Source organism: Schistocerca cancellata, chromosome 2, assembly GCF_023864275.1.
Source record: "Schistocerca cancellata isolate TAMUIC-IGC-003103 chromosome 2, iqSchCanc2.1, whole genome shotgun sequence".
NCBI lineage: Eukaryota > Metazoa > Arthropoda > Insecta > Orthoptera > Acrididae > Schistocerca > Schistocerca cancellata.
Genome location: NC_064627.1, coordinates 56518335 through 56540413, shown reverse-complemented (window position 1 = coordinate 56540413; position 22079 = coordinate 56518335). Strand labels below are relative to the sequence as shown.

The 22079-nt window shown below is 36.0% G+C and overlaps 1 protein-coding gene across 3 annotated transcripts in view; it reads left to right on the top strand.

The window, feature by feature from the left end:
* LOC126161329 (solute carrier organic anion transporter family member 4A1) overlaps positions 1–20418 on the top strand; it is a 1079633-nt gene extending 1059215 nt beyond the window's left edge. For all 3 annotated transcript variants that reach the window (XM_049917087.1, XM_049917085.1, XM_049917086.1), the window contains 3 exons: positions 5189–5391; positions 15267–15449; positions 19217–20418. In XM_049917087.1, coding sequence (XP_049773044.1) covers positions 5189–5391; positions 15267–15449; positions 19217–19424 — 594 coding nt within the window. In that variant the 3' untranslated portion in view covers positions 19425–20418. The remainder of the gene's footprint in view (positions 1–5188; positions 5392–15266; positions 15450–19216) is intronic.
* Positions 20419–22079: the final 1661 nt, after the last annotated feature.

The following is a 22079-nucleotide window of genomic DNA, read 5'->3' as shown; positions in this document are numbered from 1 at the left end:
TCATGGAGGGGATTTGCCCCCCTTCTTGGTTTGCATGGCACTAAAGCTTACATTGATGTTTTAAGTACCTACTTGCTTCCCCTGTTGAAGGGCAATTGTATCTTTCAACACGATCGAGCACCTTTTCATAATGCATGGCCTATTGTGGAGTGGCTACATGAGAATAACGTCCATGTAATGGACTGGCCTGCACAGCGTCCTGACCTGAATCCTTTGGGATGTTTTGGAACACTGATTTCATGCCAGGACTTACTGACTGACATCAGTACCTCTCCTCAGTGCAGCACTCCATGGAGAATGGGCTGCCATTCCCCAAGAAACCTTCCAACACCTGATTGAATGTGTGCCTGCAAGAGTGGTAGCTGTCATCAAGACTAAGGATAGGCCAACACCATATTACAATCCAGCATTACCGATGGGGGGGTGCCATGAACTTGTAGTTCATTTTCAGCCAGGTGTCCAGATACTTTTGATCACACAGTGTATTCAAAGGAAATCCTAAAACTTCTATTTTTGGTTATACTTGATTCATATTAGCTCTTTAGTATTACATCATTTCATAATGAACATTTCTTATGTAAAATGGAAATGACTGTATATTATGACACTGGACAGACATACCTTAAACTTTTTGGTCACTCATTTTATTGTCTGATTGTGCAAGAAGTCAAGGCCTCTTGTCATTCTCAGAGTGAGACATAACTTTGGCTTAACAAGCTAGCTTTTCTTGTTGAAATTCTCATGGGGCATTCCCTGTGAGATAAGTATTTAGAAGGTATTGTGATTTCCCATCACTACCATTCAGAAAACACAGAACACCCATCTGTTCCCCAGTACCCTTCAAATGAGTGGTCAAGCCAGATTCATACATGGAAAACTCTACGAGATATTTAAGTACTATTAGCTCACAAAAATAATTGGATCTCTATTACAGAACAGACAGTTTTATGTAATCCTGGATGGCACTGACAAAAGAACGGTCTAGCCCTGGGCACTGTTGTGGCAGGATATCAAGGACCAGGGTATCCTGGATATGAAGGTCCAGTTACAACAGTTGTGGGCCAGCTTGACTCAGCAGAGGATATAATGGCTTTATGACACCCTGACCAACTGAATTAGTGCATGCATCCAGGCAAGAGGGGGTTCAATTCATTGCAAATTTGACTCGACTCTATAGTCATTGGAATATCACAACATAGCCCCACCCCTCCAAACCATGAAGTTTCTTTCATTTCCTGATTCCCTTCTGGGTGCTTCAGGCAGTGTACATTAACATTATGATATGCTTTCAGGTTTATTGCTGAGTTGATGATTCCACTTCTCTCTCTCACACACACACACACACACACACACACACACACACACACACACACACACACCATTTTGTCAAATGACTTAGTCGTCTTCTTCAGATGTTCTGACCAGTTCTCTTATGTGCTCATTGCCTTGACTCCATCCACCCAGCATGATGTGTGTTTTTGCCTGGAGTATCTGAGAAAGATCACTACATCAGTTGTCAAAAACTTGGACACTGAATGGCTCTGTGTGAAGTCCTTTGCTGTTCTTAGTTTTCATGAATGAATTACTGAAACAGTTATCTGCAGCAGATGCATTACTTTTTGAAGATGATAGCAATTTTTTTTTATTAAAGAACTAAACGAAGAAGATCTCAAGCAGAAAACCAAAGTAAGAAGAGAAGAGGTAGGAAAATGGTATTCCATAACTGTTTGGCAGTAAATGATGAAAAAGAAAAAAAGAAATTCCTGTGTGTTGAGCTTCAGTTACTCAAGAACCAAGGAATAATCTAATATAGTAATGGAATTATGGAACTGTAAGATGCAGGAGGCCTTCAAAAAATTCTTAGGAGTATGAAACAATGAGAAATCCATTAAACAGGAAACTAAGCGTAGCACACTGAACCCTTAAACGTGTATCAATTGTAATAGGGGTTGCCAAAGGGATGGTGTATCGAAATTTTTAAAGAACTCAAAATTTTCATGAGGTCGTGGCTGTGTTAAATAGAAATTTTCATTAGTGTGAAGCAAGAAACAAAGAAAATTTTAATAGGAAAGTGCAAAGAGCAACTCTATATAAAAAGATATGCTGTATAAACCAAAAATTTTATTCTGTTCTTTGCCTCAGAGATTGAAGCATATTTCAGAACTAAGCAAGTTAAAAAATACTGAAAGGACATGCTGACAGACAACAGCTTCTATAGAACTGATGAGTTTATGAAACATTAACATTAAATTAATGCAATTTATAAATTAAGTCTCCTGTGACATGATAAAATGGTCTCAGAGATAGTGTAATGTGACAGTGACATATAATTGTTTTCTGAATTATCTGTGTAAATGGTTTCCAAATAAACACTATGCAGTATGATCAAGAGACAGTTTACAATATTTACAACAGAAATATAAGCTGTACAGACATGTAACATGAGGTATGAAAAATTGTGAGTAGGTATTTGTAATTATTGAAACTGTTAGTAGTTATGTGTGTTTAATCATGTACTGATTCTGGCAACATGCACCCATGCATATTTTCTGTGAATGTACAAATAAATAAATGATTAAATGGTCATTTAAGCTAGATATCTCATAGCATACCATTCAGCTAACACGTTAAAAAAGCTTAGAAGTTATGTCAATAGCTTTGATTTAAAGAAAAGGTGTGTTAAACAAGCAGACAACTTGAGTTAGGTATGTTCCAGAATGTAGCAAATGCTATACTCGATAGGTTTATTTACCATTTAGACTGATATTTGTATATCTCCAACTTTTTATTTTTGATAGATGTAGAACCTCAGCAGTTTCATAAAAGTAAGAAAATTACTATGTTTGGTGTGTTAGATGGGCAGCTATTGAAACTGATCAGTCATTATGGAGTGTATGTTAGAGGTTTCTTCATAGAGCAGTTATTCTTTGCCTTCTTAGGCTCTCTGCAGGCAAAAGAGATACTGTCTATTCTTCTGTCTATATACACAATATAAAATTTAAATTAAAAGTATTAATTTCTAACACATAACACAGGATAAACTGTAGTTTAAGATGCAACAGGTTGATAATCAGTCCTCAGATAATTTTATTTACAGGATAGTACTGAAACTACAAAAAAGACAAAGAGCTGCCCACAACATCAGTACAAATAATGTGTTTCTGGCAGATATAAATTACGTGGAATGGGCAGTGCTATAGCATAATATCAGCATAAAATTTCCAGAAGACAAAAAATAGCCAGCTATTGTACTAAAGTTATTAAGAGACTATAAATAGTTTCACCCACCTTCATCAGGCACAGTTTATTTATTTATTTATTTATTGTATGGCAACAAGAGCAAATATTGAGAAATGCATACAGATTACAATTACACATTTAAGGATTTAGGCACAGAACTATTATGTTCAAATTCTTAAAGTTAGTAATCCAATACTATCAAAAGGAGAACATTTGAACTATAAAACTAGGACTGCTAATTAAAACAGATACATTTCATCAGAGTTGAGCATCTGTTGAATGAAGACAATTCATGGCAGGGATAGCAGCATTAATAAAATCACTGAATGGTCCTGGGTATTTTCTCAGAGGGCAATCTCTGACAGCATGTTGAACGGTTTGCTCTTGGGCTCCACAATCACAAGCTGGAGAGTCTCGGAGACCCCGTCTGTGCATCAGAGCATTGTACCTGGCGTGGCCAGTTCCTAACCTGCTCAATCATGACCACTCACTTGCCTTCAGATTACATGTTGATAGACTGGCAGATGGATCTTGAACACCCTAATGTTTTATTGTTGCAGCATTCCATCTCCTGCACCACTGTTCTTTAAGGCCAAACTTCTTTTTGTTTCTTCCATTATGCCTGAACGAAGTGCGCGATATCCCACAGTCGGGAAGAGGGTCATTTAAGACAAAATGACATTAAAGTCACAATACTAAACATTGTGTTCAAGTACTGTCTCAGTTTTAGAAACTGAGATACTCTTTCATCACCCAGTGTTGGTACTAGAGTAATTAGATAGGTCCTGACTGTTGTCAGAACAGTTACTGATTGTTTATTAATATTTCAAGCTTGTCTCTCAATCAAAGAGTTTCATCACATATCCACGTAAGTAGAGTATTACTCTGTTACAATACTACAGGACAGAACCATACAGAACAGGTCTACAAAATCAGCAGTTTGCTTTGTTAACTTTTTCTGTCTTGTTTTCTCAACTTGCACACAACTTTTTTCTGCTAGTAGATTTTCCATGTTTAAGTCACAGTGCTCCTTGACACATCCAAAACTGTCAACAACTGAACAAGCAGGCTAAACATCACATAGTTATCATGAAAAAACGTGAATATTAAATTTTTGAATGATAAAGTTTTATATTATTGACTATGAAGGTAAGCAGTTTTGTCAGTTATTGATAAATTTTTGTTGTTGTAATACTAAAAACCATAGTGAATTTAGAAAGTCATTAAATATGACACTCATACCACAATTTGCACTGTGGCTATAATATAGTGTAAAATGATACATATCCCACACTAAATGTGAATGACATTTGAGACATCAGAGAAGTTAAACAACAAATGAAAAATATTTTTGTCTACATCATGCCATCCAGTTTGTATTTGATAATTGGTCAATTCAAGTAAGACCAAACATCAGCTAGTACTGAGGCTTGTGAAGAAGGTATATGAAGTAAACAGATGTTACATGAATGCCCTATGTGTACACTATGCCGAGTTACAAAATATTGATTTCATGCCAGGAGTAAAGATAATAACTCACCTTATATTTGAGGTTTTGAGTGTTCAGTAGGCACATAATCAAGACTGAAAATGTTGATAAGCTTTTGAACAATGTTTTTCAGAGCTGACTAAAACAGAATTCACATATATCAGTGGGGCTATGTTACCATATTCGTATTGATTTGGTTTAGTGTCAGTTTGTTGTGTTATGACCTCATGTAGACTGTGATGACACAGTGGATATTAAAAAAGTTTAGCATTTCTAAACCCATTTAATGACTCCTCCTACTTCTAGTTTTGGTAATAAGTCAAGGAGTTTTCTTATGTTCTCATCCATATGCCACTTAATTAATGTAAAACATTGTGTAACATATAGGTGACTGCTAACAAGATTATTATAATTATTTTGTCCATTGCAAGCTTTTACAGTCTTTCTGCTTTGTTTCAGGTTTATACGGACTGTGCTTGTATATCAGATGCAGGACGCAACCTTACAGACCTGTGGCCAGAAGCGGGGGATGGCTACTTTCAAGCAGAAAATCGCATGTGTGCCTCAGAATGCCCCTACCTTTGGCCATTTGTTGTCCTTGCATTCTGCACCATGTTCTTCACATTCCTCAGCACAATGCCTGCTCTTTCTGCAACACTAAGGTACAGATTACTCATTTTACTATTCATATTTGTAGTAATATAGATATAGGGCAGCAACACTGATAAGCAACTGAGTTATTCTTAGTTAGTTTCATGTTCCATGGATATTTTGCTCTATAAATTGTAATGATGTGGAATTAGTCATTTTATATTCACATCATAAATTATTTTATAAATATGCCTGCATGCTGACCATTTTCAAATTTTTTATTTTTTATTTTTATTTACTTTTTTTTTTTTAAAAAAAAGATGGGAGTTAGTAATTCCTACCACCGCCCTTTACACATTACGATGATAAAAATTCCATTATGGAATACGAGGAGTTGTTGAGGAGAAACATTTTTAAATCGTTTTCAACTTTTACTTTGCGGTGTGTCAGACATTTTATGTCACTGGGTAAATGATAAAAAAATTTGGTTGCGGCATTGACAATCCACATTTTTGAGCAATGGACACTGATCTGAGTAGTTGTTGTAGCGGTTTCAAAATGTTCGTTTTCCAGTTTAAATTTTTGTCACCTAAGAATTTTGAACTTTCCAACTTATTTATTGTTTCCTCACCATGTGTTACAGGCAGAGTACCTCAAGATGTTAATAACTCAATATGTTGTATCTTTTTAAAATGGAGGGTGTAACTACTTTCAGAAAACCATTCAGTGATACCTTCAAGAACATTGTTTACCATTTCTTCTGTTGCTATATATGTGCTTGGCTTAATTACAATACTAGTGTCATCTGTAAAAAGAACTAATTCTGCTTGTTGCATATTAGATGGAAGGTCATTTACATATATGAGGAAGAATTGTGGACCTAAAACTGGGTGTTGGGTAAACCCATATATGATTTCTCCCGAGTCATAATAATGTTTTTGGACTATATTGGTTGAATTACTAAGTACAATTTTCTGCAGTCTTTTTTGTTAGATATGACATTATCCAATGGCTGGCTGTACTGACAATGCCATAAAATATCAGTTTATCTATAAGAATATTGTGATTCATGAAGTCAGATGCCTCAGGCCTCAGAAAATACCAACTGATGCTGTTTTGTTATTTAGTGCTTGTAAAATTTAGTGAGTGGACATGTAAATGACATTCTCAAAAGAGCAATTCTTTTGAAATCCAAACTGTGATTTGCCAAGTATATTACTGTTGCTCTGTTGAGGTATTACACAGTTCAGTCACATAAATTGATTTCTGCATATGTTCAACTTAAACATGCAATAACCACTCACAGATGGCAGGTGGCAGCAGCACTAGCAGTGGAAGGTATGTATAGCATGTTGGAGAAAGTGGAGGGGAGGATGCAGAAAACAGAGCAGTACTTGTCAAAGTTACAATGGAATGATGTCTTTAATTACCAAAAGAGAATAATCGTTGGCTTTCAGGCCAAAGGTGAAAGCATTTCTGAAATGACAAAGCTTGTAAACGGTTTGCATGCTGCCATGGTTAAAGTATACAGTGCATGGCAAAATGGCACTATCTGAAACTGAGTTGATGCATCTATGGTGCACCATGGGCCACAGATGGCTGTGGAGACATGTGTGGGTGAAGAGATATGCAAATGTTGAGCAGCTGACTGCCTAGATGAAACAAGGAGCTTCCAAAGGTGTCTCCTCAACAACCATTCAGTGAACATTGTTGCAAATGGGCCTCTGCAGCAAGCACCTGGTTCATGCTCTCATGCTGACTGCTGTTCGTTGGCAATGAAAGCTGGAATTTGCAAGTCAGTAATGCACATGGACATTCACTGAGTTGGACATTTGCTGAATGGTAACAGGTGGCCAGGTGGCCTTTTCAGATGAATCTCATTTTATGCTCCATCAGACAGATAGCCATAGGCGTGTATGGCTTCAAACATCTGAAAGCTAACACCCTGCATGTGCTGTGGTCTGGGTGATCTTGTTGTTCTGGAAGACACAGTGGATCAACACATGTATGATCTATTTGCATGATGACATCTATCAGCAGGAGAACATAACATTTCACACAGTTTGCAGTGTACCCATTTGATTCGAGGAGCACCAGGTTTTCACTGCACTTTCCTAGCCACCGAACTCCTGGGCTCTAAACTCAACAGAGAATCTGTGGGACCACCTCAATTGGGCTGTTTGCAGTATGGATCCTCTACCAAGAAAGCTAGCGCAGCTGACTACAGTAGTGGAGTCAGCATGGCTCCACATCTCTTTCGGTACTTCCAGAGCCTCATTGCCTCTCTTCTTGCCCACCTTGCAGTGTTCCACACAGCAAATGGTGGTTATTCAGGAATTTGACAGGTGGTTGTATTAAAGTGAATGGACAGTGTATTTTAGAATACATTACCTTCTCAAAAATTTTGAAAAATTGTGTTAGTGGTGAAATACATCACCTTCCTTATAAATGTGTTTAACAGTGGCATATTTCAATCTTTCTGCAAAAATGCCTTGTGTTGGTGATGGATTGCATGTTTCAGAAAAGACAGCACTTATCATATACTAACAAGTCTTTAGTACTCTGCCAGGAACACCATAAAATCTAGGAGAGCTCTTATTTTTAAAATAATGTTTTTTTTTTAATTTTAGCAGGAGGAGAGTTGCTTTTTCAACATGCTGTGATTTCTTTCTTGAATTGTTTATCCCTGTATTTTCTACTATATTTAAGAAATGATTATTAAATATATCATACAGCAAGTGCAAAGTCTGTGAAAATCATGACAGTGTGCCATGGCAAACTGTTCTATTCACTGATGTGAGAGAAGCCTTCTCCCTTCGATGCAACATTTAGTTCTAATCTATTTGCTTATCAGTTTATAAAACTTCATGAAACTCACTAAACAAAATAATTATATTAGTGTTTGGTGTATCTGCTTCTACACTTGTATCCTGCAAGTGACATTATAGTGTATGGTAGAGGGCACTTCTGGTACCACTGTTTTTTCCCCCTTCATTGTTCCATTCACAAGTGGCACATAAATGGACAGTCATTGGTAAATCTCTTTGTGAGCTCTAATTTCTCTGATTTTCTCATTATGGTCATTTCACAAGACATACATGGGAGGAAACATGTTGCCTGAATCTTGTTTGAATGTATGGTCTGAAAATTTCAACAGTAAACCTCTTCATGTTGCACAGTACATCTTCTGAAGTGTCTGCCATTGGAGTTTCTTGAGTGAGAATTTCTGTAACACTATAACCCTTACTAAACCATCCCATGATGAAATGCTCCAGTCTTAACTGAATCTTCTGTATCTCCTCTATTACTCCTACTTGCTTAGGGTCCCAGACTGGTGAAGAATATTCAAGTATCAGTTAAACAAATGATATTTTAAGCCACTTCTTTTATAGGTGACTCATATTTGCTTATGGTTTGCAGTGAATTTCAGCTTGACGTCTGCTTTTCCTACAATTTTTTTCATGTAATCATTCCACTTCAGGTCTCTCTGGATTGCCACACTTTGGTATTTTATGGTAGTTACTGTTTCCAGTGATTTAGTGTCAATAGTATAATTAAATAGTAGTGGACCTTGTGCCTATTTATGTGCATTATGTTACATTTAATTACATTCAGGATCAACTGCCAAGACTCACAGAACCGCCAATGTTACCCATGACCATGAATATAAATTGTAAACATAAGCTGCCCTAGAACAATCGTTTGAGGTACTCCAATATCAGCATTCATGTGATGATTAAGACAATTTTGGAAGACGGAATTAAGTATTTTGGCCTCTTCTCTGTTATCATTTGTTTCAGTCACTGAGTGACTGATCAGATGATTTTGGTCTGCTTACTGAGTTTTCATAACTTTTCCTTTGGATTTTTAGTCAGATTGTTAGACAAAATTTTACTTTCACACTCAATGAATGCGTCTTCCTCCTTATTCTCAATTTGGCTTCATTCACCTTTTCTGGTCTACTCAGCTTGGACTTCATTTAAACCAGAGTTGAAGCTCTCTTTGCTTTTATTGGAACTTTCTAACATGGCTATTGAACTGTTATGGGTCTTTTCCATCCCTCACAACCTTGCTGGGTACATACTTTTCTAAGGAGTATTGTACAATGCTTTTCAGTTTTATCCATATGTGCTCCTCATCTTCATTCACAAAACTGAATACTTGATGTCGATACTCTGAAATTTGTATCCTGTCACTATAGTTAACAAAAATATTTTCCTATATTTTTTTCACATTCTTTGCAGTACATATATTTATTGATGTTATCACAACATAATGATAGTAGTTTATTCCTTAATGTTAACTGATTAAAAAAGTTTGGGTCTGTTAGTTACTAAGGCATCTAAGAATTGCGCTCCCATTTTGGTTCTCTAACTACCTGCTAAAAGTAATTTCCACATAAGATGTTTCCTACAGTAAATGTTCATAAGGGTAGTTTGGTGCTTTTTTTTTTTAAAAAAAAAAGAAAAACTGCAGAACTTGAATTACAATTACAATGCAGAATATAAATTTTTGGAAAATGTAGTTAATAAGTGTACTATGCATTAATATCTGGTTCTCTTCGATTGGTAATTGATTTGGGTTTTTTTCATCTGTTTTCTTTATCACATTGGCCTTACAAAATCAGAGGTACAGAGTGGATCTTGTAGAAAAAAGATAAAAATATATAGATGCATGGCAATGTACACATGATGAAAACTGAAGTAGAGTGGAATGAAGGTGTAGAACTGTTGTCAAGATCAGTGAGAGATTGTGGTGTTGTACACATACTGCAACTGCATCGGTTTAGACAATTGTAGGGTGAAGTGATTTATTTTAGGGATATCAAAGGAACTAAAAAAACTTTCACTATCATCCACAGAAAGTTCTCAAGATGATATATTCTAATCCTCTGCTAAGTCATACCATATCTTAAAGGTGCTATGAAATACAGAGGTTCAGTGTGCTGTTCCTAATATTGTCTGAATGTTACATTGGATAATATATTATGTTGAGTTGTGATGAGAGTGAGAGGGTTTTTTGGTATTTGGCATCTGTCTTTTGTGCCATTACTTTCACATCTGCAAATGCATTCGTAAGTTAAGGATTTAGAGATTTTTCTTCCTGTTTTATGTGACACAGATGAAGTAAGTCCTCCAGTTATGAAAATGGGATTTGAAGCAGCACTGAAAGACCAAGGAAAGTTGTATGGATCAGGTGCTATCTGAGCTCTGGCAGAATTGTTGAGAAAATTGAGAGGTGAACATTTCAACATTATCAGCTGCTCTTATGACTAGGTGTCTTTGAAATGCTTTTTTTTTTTTTTCTAGAAATCAACCCAACACACATTCATTAAAAAAACATTATACCTCAATTTGCAGAATGATAAGCTTAGTTTTCACATTTGGCAACAATACTGACATATAGCATTAAAAAATGGAAAACAGAACTGGAATACGAAGAGCAATTTGGCTTAACAACAAGAGAAGTCATCTCAGCACTCAGACCTTGTGAGCGAAATGGTTAGAATTAAAGTGGGATACTTAAAGAGCATTTATTGATTTAGAAAAGTCATTAGACAATGTAAGTTGGAAGAAACTCTTCAGGCTCTTGAAAGATTTTCTCTTGGATTTGAAGATAGAAGAAAAATAGTAAAAAACACAGAAAAGGAAGTGTAAGAATAGAGATGAATGGAGAATAATCTAAATCTGAAATTAGAAGAGGGTAAGAGAAATTTGCAGTTTTTCACCTTGTTTGTTTGATATTTTCATTGAAACAGCTGTAAAGATCTTTAAAGCAAAAACATGTAAAATTAATAGCAAAAACAAAAATTATGACAGTAAGCAAATTAAAGTTGAGAAGAGCAACTGAGTTCAAAACCAAAAGAAATAATAAAGAAAAAAATCATTAAATTTTGACACTGAGGCATCTTATTTATAAAATATAAAACAGGCTGTGTGGAAATCAGAACAGGAAATGCAACAGCAAAACACATTTTTAATAATAGAAGACAGCTGTTAATAATCAAATCATTTAGTGTAGAAAAGCAGGAAACAATTTTCAAGACATTCCTTAGGAATCTGCTGTGTATCTATGAAAGATGGACACTGTTGATGACACAGAGAAAGCACTTAGAAGCAATGGGAATGTGGTTTTGTTTGGAAAAGTTGAAAAAGGAAGATATGGAGAGTAAGAAAATCCAATGAAGATGTTCTGGAAGAAATCTGGGGGTATAGGAACCATTCATAAAAAGAAAGAGAACAAAACTTTTTGGGTATATACGTACAAACAATCAGATTTCAACTAATATGTTGCACAAAAAAGTTTTGGGAAACAAAAACAAGGGGAGGTGAAGAAAGAAATAGTATTAGATACATTGCAATTAACAATATGTAAAATTAAGAAGAAATGAAGAGGATGGAACAAAAAAGAGAAGAGTGTTTGGAGTGTTGAGTCATAGACTTCAGAAATTAGTAGATTGACTGAGTAGATGAACATGAATCTTCTAGCCTTAAAGTCCACTTTCAGGTGCAGGGTATGATTTTCAGGTTATAACCTCTCTCCCTTTAAAAGGCATGAATGAAGTTGTAAGTAGTGAATTCAAGAACTGATTATTTCTGGAAAACAAATAGCTGTACAAACTGTTTCTTTTATTCCTATTCTTGGCACACATTTTTCAGTGAATTCAGATGCATCAAAACCTTTCATTGTTAATCACTGGTTGATTGGCTGATTCGGGGAAGGGGACCAAATAGTGTGTTATCACTGCAGTTCTCCATCACACACATGTCAGATATAAACCAAATCATGATTTAATAATTTTACATTGTCTTTAGGTAAAAAATTGTTAGTATAGCATAACATAATAAAATATGCAACTTTTGTGGCATTTGTAGCCGACGACATTCAGTATACTTCACTGAGGTGACAACAAAGTTTTGTCTTTGTGAACATTGTATAATAGCTCCCACATGGACATCTTCCATAAGATCAGGGGTAAAAGCTGATGAAAACCTCATAACCCAGAAAACTGAGATGGTTCAAAGTGACAGTCAAGAACGAATAACAATGTCTCTCTGAAGGAAGGAAAAATGAAGCTACAACACATAATAGATGAGGATCAAAATCCATTGTGCTAATAATAATGTGGTGGTAATGAGTAGGTAAAAGATGAAAACTATATTCAAGTACTATATGAAAGGTACAGAGAGGAATAAAAAGTTAATATATGCAAGAAAAAATTGGTAATGAAGAAGGAAAGCTTAGAAGACAAAGAAGACCATAAAGGGAAGAAATAATTGTAAGACTAGGTGAAAGTGTATCAAAGGAAAATTCAGTTGAAAATATGAGACATAATTGCTGTACAGGCAATATGTGTAGTATACTCATGGGTACATATAAAAGTAAAAACAACACACTATCTAGCTTTCAGAACTAATTGTTGCTTCTGTAGTTAGGAGAGAGGTATGGGGTGGGGAAGGTCAAAAAGGAAGGGCAGGTCATGCAGACTCCAGGATGAAGGGTACCCAGTTTTGAAGAGTTGAGGATGTCCACGTGATGTGAGTGATGAAATAAGTTGCTGGAACATTGTTACTCTATTCAACAGCATTTAGCAACAGAATTTTGGTTGTTCCTGGTGCAGACATTTTATCACTCTTCGTTTATGCTGCCTTAGAGTGAAATACTAAAAGATAGCTTCACAGAAAATAATTAATCAATTTCAATGGGTATAAGAAACATAAAATATCTAGAGACTCCAGAAAATAGGTACCCATATTCTCCTTTCCTGAGACCACTTTGCAACAAGAGTGATGCATTATCAGAAAAAGAGTACATGATCCAGGTTTCCTGCAGACACATCTCTGCTGTGATATGGATAACTGTTGCATCACCATGAGCAAGTCTAATGATGTAGCAACTGGAAACATACTCCAAAGATGAAGCATGCAGACAGCACAATTCTTGTGGGAAAAATGTCAAGTTTTACACAGATTCATTGTGAAGTTCTGGGAGTATATGGACCAAATGCAATCTCAGGTCGAGCCATAGTGAAATAGGTCAAACAATTTGACCACTGCTGCACAGATATGGGTGATTCTGACTGGGAAAGGAAGGCCATTGACATCGACCACTGATGAAAATGTTCCAGCAGTGTTTCCAGCAGGCCGGAAGAACATCTGGAGGAAAAGAGATTTTACAATGATAAGGACACACAGCAGTTCTCAATTGACTCCATTATTGAGAAGTATATTTCTTTCGTTGAGGAACTGAATGTCTGGTAGAATGTTCAAATCATTGTTTACCAACACTTGGTGACTATGTCAAAAAATAGTGTCATGTATTAATGTTACTTTGAACTGTAGCATTCAGTAAAAATTACATCACCTGCCTTAATCACTCTGTGTACACAAAAACATGCTACCAATATGTTCCAAATATCCATGTGTGAAAATCCAATTTTTCAGAGGGCCACATCTCAGGTTTTACTGATCATGGAGATAAGGGGTCAACTGTTTTGGCCAGCCCGTGATGTAGTGACCATTTGTATACCTATCGGAAGAATGGTCATTCTGTAGCTATCCTGCAGCACAGAGTCAAAATTTGAACATTACATATTTCCTCCAGATCAGCAAATTGTGCAAATCGGTTGGTTTGTTTGCATTAGGCATGTAAGATGGACTTGAGCAGCTTATAAAAGCTCCATTTGTTCATGGGCAGTCCTGAGAGAACCTGAAGAAATTATGATTGTTGGGTACAAAAAGTACCAGTTGTGGAGATGACCATTTTTATAGTTTCTATCCATGGAGGATTGTCAAAATTTTTACCATATATTCGTAAGATGATATTCTTGGGAATCTTCAAAACTTTTTTGATATCATTATCCATTACCTTGATTCGGAGATTCAAAATTACCGTGCCTATGCAGAAGAAAACTGCAGAAATTGGTTTTTAGCTTTTTGCTCCATGAGCCACAATTATCAAAATAATTAACCATGGCAAGTGGCTCAAATTTTAACTATACATTCTTTATTCATTTAGAAATGCCATTCTTTCCATTCTTGAAAATCTTTATCTGTAATCAAGACAAGTTTTAAAAAACCTGAACATTTGGGTACCAAATATAATCTGTTACCGAGATCCAGAGAGTCAAAGTTACTGTACTTATGCATCTAAAGTATGCACACAATACCTGGTCTGAGGCATAAATGTATTTTAACTGTTGTAGTGGAACATGGCAAGGGTTCTAGAGTCATTGCAGGGTTTTTGAGGTGACCAAAACATGTTTTTTCACCAATAAAACCTTATGACACATTGTCTATGTATAATGGGCGCGTCATGCCTATATGCCTATACAAATATTCCCACAGTGGTACTAGAATTTTTGAGCTGCCAAGATATGATGGAGGTGGGAAATAAAGGCCAAAGGAGACAGTGTAATTGAGTGAGCAGACAGTGGCTGTGGGATATACTGTAAATCAATGGCAGAGAAAGGATACAGTGGGAGAGAGAGAGAGAGAGAGAGAGAGAGAGAGAGAGAGAGAGAGAGAGAGAGAGAGAGAGAGAGACTGAAATAGACAACGGCAGTGAGAGGGAGATGGTGAGTATGTAGGCTTCATTACAAAGAGAGACTGGGTAAAAGGATTTAGAGTGTTATGTGTAAAAAGAGCATGCAAATGTTCACATGCCAAAATTTTTGTTATGGGTGGTGGGTTGATGACTGAGGCAGCTGGTTCCTCCCTTTTCTGTCAGAGTCTTTTAAAAAGGAATGTACACCTTTTTTGTGCTCTGACAGGAGCAACTTTCCACTGGTAATGTGTAACTTACTTTTTGAAGTCCCCTCATACATATTTAAAAATTCGAAAAAGATGGTGTTAGATAATAATGAGAAACAATGTCTGAAATCATTTTAGTTAATATAAATTAGAACAAAATAACCCATTTGATGACTCATGTTCTCTCTCTTTAGGTGTGTGCAGGATGATCAGCGTTCTTTTGCCCTCGGAATCCAGTGGATAAAGGTACGACTTATTGGTACCATTCCTGCACCAATGGTATTTGGTGCCTTAATTGATGAAACTTGCCTCCAGTGGTTTGAGAGTTGTCACGAAAGAGGTGCTTGTCAGGTTTATGACAATACTTACATGGGAAGGTAAGTACCCGTTGCATTTGCATTATTGTAATATAGTCATAAAATTAAAAAAAGATGTGCTGACAAGTTTTAAAAGCAAGGGGAAAAGCATGACGGTAGTATGTTGTGGCAGAAATAACGGATGACCTATCACATTAAAGATGAAATGTCAAGTGTTGGCTAGAACTACAAAATGCGACTATTTATTCTTAAGTCTGTAAATTAACAACATTGTCCAAAGTGAGGGAGAGCAAGTCTCACACGCAGTCATGATGTATGCACATTATGTGTGTGTTGCTGCAAAAATTTATATGATTTGGGGGTCAAGGGAAGATGGAGAACTGTGAGAAAACTTGACAATGGGGAAAGATAGGATGGCACAGAGTATCAGAGGGCTGTAGGTGGAATAGGACCATGCAATGGAGTTGGAAGACCAGTATTTCCAGCAGGAAGACTGTAAGAGTGATGGGAAATAAGCAACAATCCCCATACACAGGAGAATGGAGAAGGATGCCTGCTGTTGGAGTGCTGGTTAGAAGGAACTGGAGAGAGTAAATTGGATTGTAGGAAACAGAATGATAAATGTGTCAGATAGGGAGGGGGTGGGGGTAACAAGACAATGGGTCTTCAGAAGGAGATTAGAAAGGACTGGAAGAGAGGTTCAGTGGAGTAAGAGGAGGAGGAGGAGGAGGAGAAGAAGAAGAAGAAGAAGAAGAAGAAGAAGAAGAAGATGATGATGATGATGATGATGATGATGATGATGATGATAACATAATGAAATAGGATAAAATGAGAGAAGATAAAAGAGAGAACATGGTGGGAATACATTAAAAATAGTAATAACAGAAGCATAATAGGTGCAGGTGGGAATTTCAAGAGGTGTAGAAATAAAATAAGATTAATGCAGATTCAAGACTTGTGTGTCACAGGAAGGAATAGGATGAACTGAAGAAAAAATTCTAAATACACTTTATCAAATTGTTAAGTGATACAGAATAGTACTGTCCCAGGCACAGTAGGTCAAGTCAGTTGACTTCACTCACTTTAATTTTCCAAATAAGAGTGTACATCTCAAAATTTAAGAATTTGACAGTGTTATTATTTGTGCTTGTTCCATCTTGAAGAGCTGTGTTGATGTATCATTAATAAAATTTAAATTTGGAATCTCTAACTACTGAACAGTATTGCCTATAGTAAACTATGATATGGCCTGTATCTCTTTTAAATTTTATTAGCCTCATGCTCATCACATGTTAAGAAGCATCTCTTAACAACCATGAAATTTGTGTGAACAGAAACACTATGCTGCTATAATTTCATTTATGTGCAAAAATGAAGAGAAAATCCCTATGATTAGATAATAGGCATGTTGTTTATATCTTAGTAAATAGTGCTACCCCACCATCATAGTATTGTACTTGGTCTCCCATGGCCATTATCAGAAATATACGGTGATTTTACTGTAAACAAGTAGAGCAGTGACTAAGGAAAATGCATGGCACTGTGAATGATCATGAAAGAAGTGCATACACTAACAAATGTTTCAGTGTGACCTCATGAAATATCATGGTAAAAACTTGTGATAATCCAACTGAAGCGCCCTCATTCCTAGGTGCAATAATATTGTGATCAATTATTATGAATGGAGAACTGTTGAGTACTTTCTTCCCTTGGGAGGTATGAGAAGAGATGACAGGGATAGGAATAGAGATGTGGAAATGGGGGAGTAAAATGTTGGGTCAAAGAAGGAACTGTGTGGAAAATAACATGAGAGGAAAGGCTGGAAGCAAAAGAGTAACAGTAAAATGTAATGATAGAATTTCTTACCTGTTACATGTGTCTGTGTGACACTTGTGCATCGTCTGCAAGTGAATGGTTATCTTTACTCATTCTGACTTTCATTACATTTTGTACACAAAGAGAGTTCTACCGCCACAAGATCAGTGACTACAACAGTGATGGTGACTACAACAGTGACTGCAACACCACAATTGTCACTTCTCATATCTCCCAGTTTTTTTTGCCATGCATCTCAAGAAGAAATATTATCAAGATCCATCCGGATATTTGTGCAGCTTTATTCAGACAGTGCTTCATAATAGGCAACTGCATCATCTGCAAAACTATGAGGTTACTGTTAATATTGTCTGCAAGATTGTTGGTATACATTTACAGGAAGAGTCCCAACACACTTCCTGGGGCCCCAATAAATTACTTCTGTATCTGTTGATGATTCTCCATCCAAGATAGCATGATATGTCCCCCTACAAAGAAATCCTAAATCCAGTCACAAATTTTGCTTGGTACCTCATAAAATTATTCCCAATAACATGTGTATGTGAGGTACTGAGTAAAATGCTTCTCAGAAGTCAAGAAATACTGCATCTACCTGAGAACTTTGATCCATGACTTTCAGAATGTCATGTTGGAAAAATATGATTTGGGTTTTACATGACTGATGGTTTATGAATCATTTTTTTTCAAGACACTTTGTTACATTTGAGCTCAGAATATATTCGAAGATTCTACACCAAATGAATTTCAAGGATATTGGAGGCAGTTTTGTGGATCACTTCTGCTACCCTTCTTGTAGACAGGTTTGACCTGTGCTTTCTTCAGTCACTGGTCATAGTTTTCTGTTCAAGAGGTCTATGGTATATTGTGGTTAAAATAGGAGCTAATTCAGCTGCAAATTCTGTACAGAATGTGACAGATGTTCCATCAAATCTTGGAGCTTTGTTTATGATATGACTTTCTTACACACTGTGTGGCTTTTAGTGGATACAGGAGTGAGGAACAGGTGCTGTTCATGAACAGAGAATTCAGATGTTAATTAATTCTACATCTAATGTCAAATAGTAAAAATAATACATAACTTTGTTGCTGTAGTTGGAGTGTCAGCTGCTAACAGTAGATTTGAATTTAAAAATATGTATAGATACAAAAGATTTACAAATTTGTCACCCTTCAATGCAATTTCTATTCAGAATATGTCGAGCCCTGGCCACTATGAAAGATTGTAATGCTATTCGCAAGGAAACTACATTGAGAACTGATCAAAATTTTGAAAAATGAGGAACAGTTACAGTACCATCATCTGGTGAAATAAAAATCACTTAATCATCTGAGGTGATGCTCACCCCAATGTTAACGTTGTCATGGAACCAAAGATTCCATATCAAAAAAGTAAAAGGGACAAAAATTCCGTAACAGCTAGTATTTGCTATTACAGTTTTCCTGTTTTTACTCCTGGTCATGCACCATGAGAGAATGACTTTTATGGAATTTTTGTTCCTTTTACTTTGTTGACATGGAATCTTTGGTTCCATGACAACATTGGAGTTAGTATGACAGATGATAAAATGATGTTATTTTTTTGTACCAGATAACGGAACTGCAAATGTTCCAAAATTGGTTATGTACCCAATAAAAGATTGTGCATTAAACAACTGTTCTGCGATGTTCTTCATTTTTCAAAATGGACTTGTTCAGATGTGGCTGCCCCTTAAGAAGAACTCTTTGTGATCAGAATTGTTTCAGCCAGTGGTAAATAAAAAAAATTGTGAAGTCAAAACTTTAGATTCGTGTAATGGTTATGTAAATGAAATAGGTACTTGTATGTAACTTTTTGAGTTTTTATCATCAGTGTTAATTTAATATAACTATACAGTAATTACTGGCAATAGTTGTAATTTATGATGTTTTCCCTAGACAGAACTGCAATCTTGTTTTTTCAGTAAACAAAAAAGTTAAGTTAATAAAACTATTACATTGTTTTCCTTTTACAGATACATGCTTGCACTGGCTTTCATAGGAAAGGCAGCATCCCTACTGTTTTTCTTCTTGGCATGGTGGTTTTATGTTCCTCCCTCTGGCCTAAATCAGGCTTTGCAAGCTGCAACTCCAACATCTCCAGACACAATGCAAGATGGACCAGGTGTTATACATACTATCAGTATGAATGGGCACACAAATCATGCTCGAGACATTGACTGATATTAAAGAAAACCTTTGATTCTAGGACTGAATGACAGATGGCCAGTGTTGGTCAGTATTTTGCTGCTGGATCTTTGAGTACTTCTCATAGTCCATGCTAAGGTGCAATGTTCTCTGTAAAAGTCATAAGTCAATGACTAAACAGGCAGCTTCCTACTTATTTTTTGAATGAACCCGTCCACATTGTTGTCAACAGTGAAGACTAAAAGCAGTATTTTATTTATTATTGTCAACCCCATGTAAAATATATTTGATAGAATTTATGTGAATAATGTGGTAGACTGGTCTCAGGTACATTCCATAAAAAATAGATTTCTTACATATATGTTTGCTGATTATTTGCACTGAGTGTAAAGGATGTGTATTAACTTTTTGTACTTGTCAGTGTTTTGGTGTTCTTTGTTAAAGCATAAGTGTCATAGCAAAGAAATGTGTTCACAATACCAAATGATAAGGTGAAGGTGAAAGATTTTGTCATTATGGAAATAGCTAGCTCGAATGATCTACTTAAAAAGTTACCAGTTGCCATCATGTGCAAAATATGTGCAGATAAACAAAATTACACCAAAGTGATTATTTGAAATGTTATTGTGTATGTACAATAGAACATATTGTACAGTGAGAATGAAAACTGATATTTTGTAAACTGGTACATACCTTGAATGTGGTTGTTGGCTGATCGATTAGCTATAATAATTTATTATTTCTTAAAATTGTATCTTGAAATTTTAAATAGAATCATTACAAATTAGTGGTTATAAAATGAGAAAATTACTATTACTGTGCAATAACTTGCCAGACTTTGCTGTTTTTCTAAGCAAAGAATATTAGTATGCTACTGAGAATAAGAACAGCCATGAAATACTTCCATGTCTGATGTTCTAATAAGATATTACCTCAGAAAGTGACTAACTGACATATATTACAAATGAAATGTATTAATTTTCTGTACTGCAGCAATTGATTTTCATGTACAAATAGTATTGAAGCACACAGAGCTGATTAATAAATGTGTTTTATAATGAAAATGAAGAATGAAACAGTAGTTTGTTCTTTTCCACCATGATGTGTCGAATATGAGTTGAGTCTAGGCATTTGTGTTTTGAGTATCTGATGCCAGTTTCATACCCCAATATTACTTGTTAATACAGTATGAAAAGGAATCATATTGTGGTGTGGATATACTTTCTACAGTGCCTGTTAAATCTCATGTTGAAATGTATTGACACACTTTGCTTTTCTGTAGAAACAGCCAGAAAAGTAAAATTTGGTAAGGTTGTTATTTTATTGAGTATGTATTCCTATTTTAAAAGTGTTGCAGCTGATTTTTTTTAGTACTTCAGTTTCATAGCTCAGCAAGATGATGCAGTGGTTTAGACACTGGACGTATATTCTGGAGTGATACACAAATTCATATCCATCTATTCTGCGTGTAGTTCTCTGTGGTTTCCAAAATTACTTTGGGTTGGTTTCAGGGAGATTCCTGTAATAGGGTTACAACTGATCCTTGGCTCTTGTTTGTACAATTGGAGCTACATAACTGTGATGTGATTGGGACAGTAACCCTAACCTTCCTCTCATCTGTTTCATGGTGGCTGAAGTTGTGAAAGCTTTGTGACATCAGTGAGATGTTTCCTTAATGTTATATCTCATGATGGTAATGACACAGTTTTAATAACAAATGAAACACCATGGTATTGTAATCCTAGCGGATACCGGTGAGCTGTCTGACCATTTTTTATGCTTTTCCAGCCATTAATGACAGGTGCTTCTTCAAGTAGCTTTGAAGATGCGATCATGAGATGGAGTAGGTTCTGTTTCATTCTCACTATCAAGAAAATCTTCCTAGAAGTATTGCAGGTAAAATATTGATCCTTTGTTTACCAGTGAGGCATGCTGATCATCCAGCCACTGTAGGGAACTTTTTTCAGAAAGGAAGTCTTAAATACACTGTTAGAGTACATTAATATGAGGTACATCCACCCTTCGCCTTGATGATAGATTGAACTCTGCTGGGGACACTTTCAGTGAGGTATCTGAAAGTCAGTCGGAGAATGGCAGCCCATTCTTCCTCAAGAGCTAACACTAGACTAGGTAGTCATATTTGACGCTGGTGTCTTGAACAAAGTAATTCTAAAATATATCTGTTTATTGATGACACTAGCTTGGTAGTAAAGTATGTTGCGTGCAACTCTGGCTCTGTTTCAATTAGTGCAGTCCTTGACATACGTTCATGGATTGTAGAAAATAAAATAATGCTAAATCACAGTAAGACTTAGCTTGAACAGTTTCTAACACAAAATTCAACAAAACCAAGTTTTTTAACTTTACAGAATGGGCATATGATCAGTGAAACTGTACAGTTCAAATTTCTTGGTGTTCAGATAAACAGTAAACTGTCAAGGAAAGCCCACATTCAGGATCTTGTTCCAAGGCTTAATGCTGCCATTTTTGCTATTTGTAGGGTATCTGAAGTAAGTGATCATTCAAGACGAAAATTAGTCTACTTTGATTATTTTCATTCCCTTATATCATATGGTATTATATTTTGGGGTAACTCTGCCCATTCTCAAATGATATTTCTGGCTCGCTCAAAAATGGGCAGTTTGGGCAATAAGTGGTGTAAGTTTGCAAACCTTTTGTTGACCTCTGTTC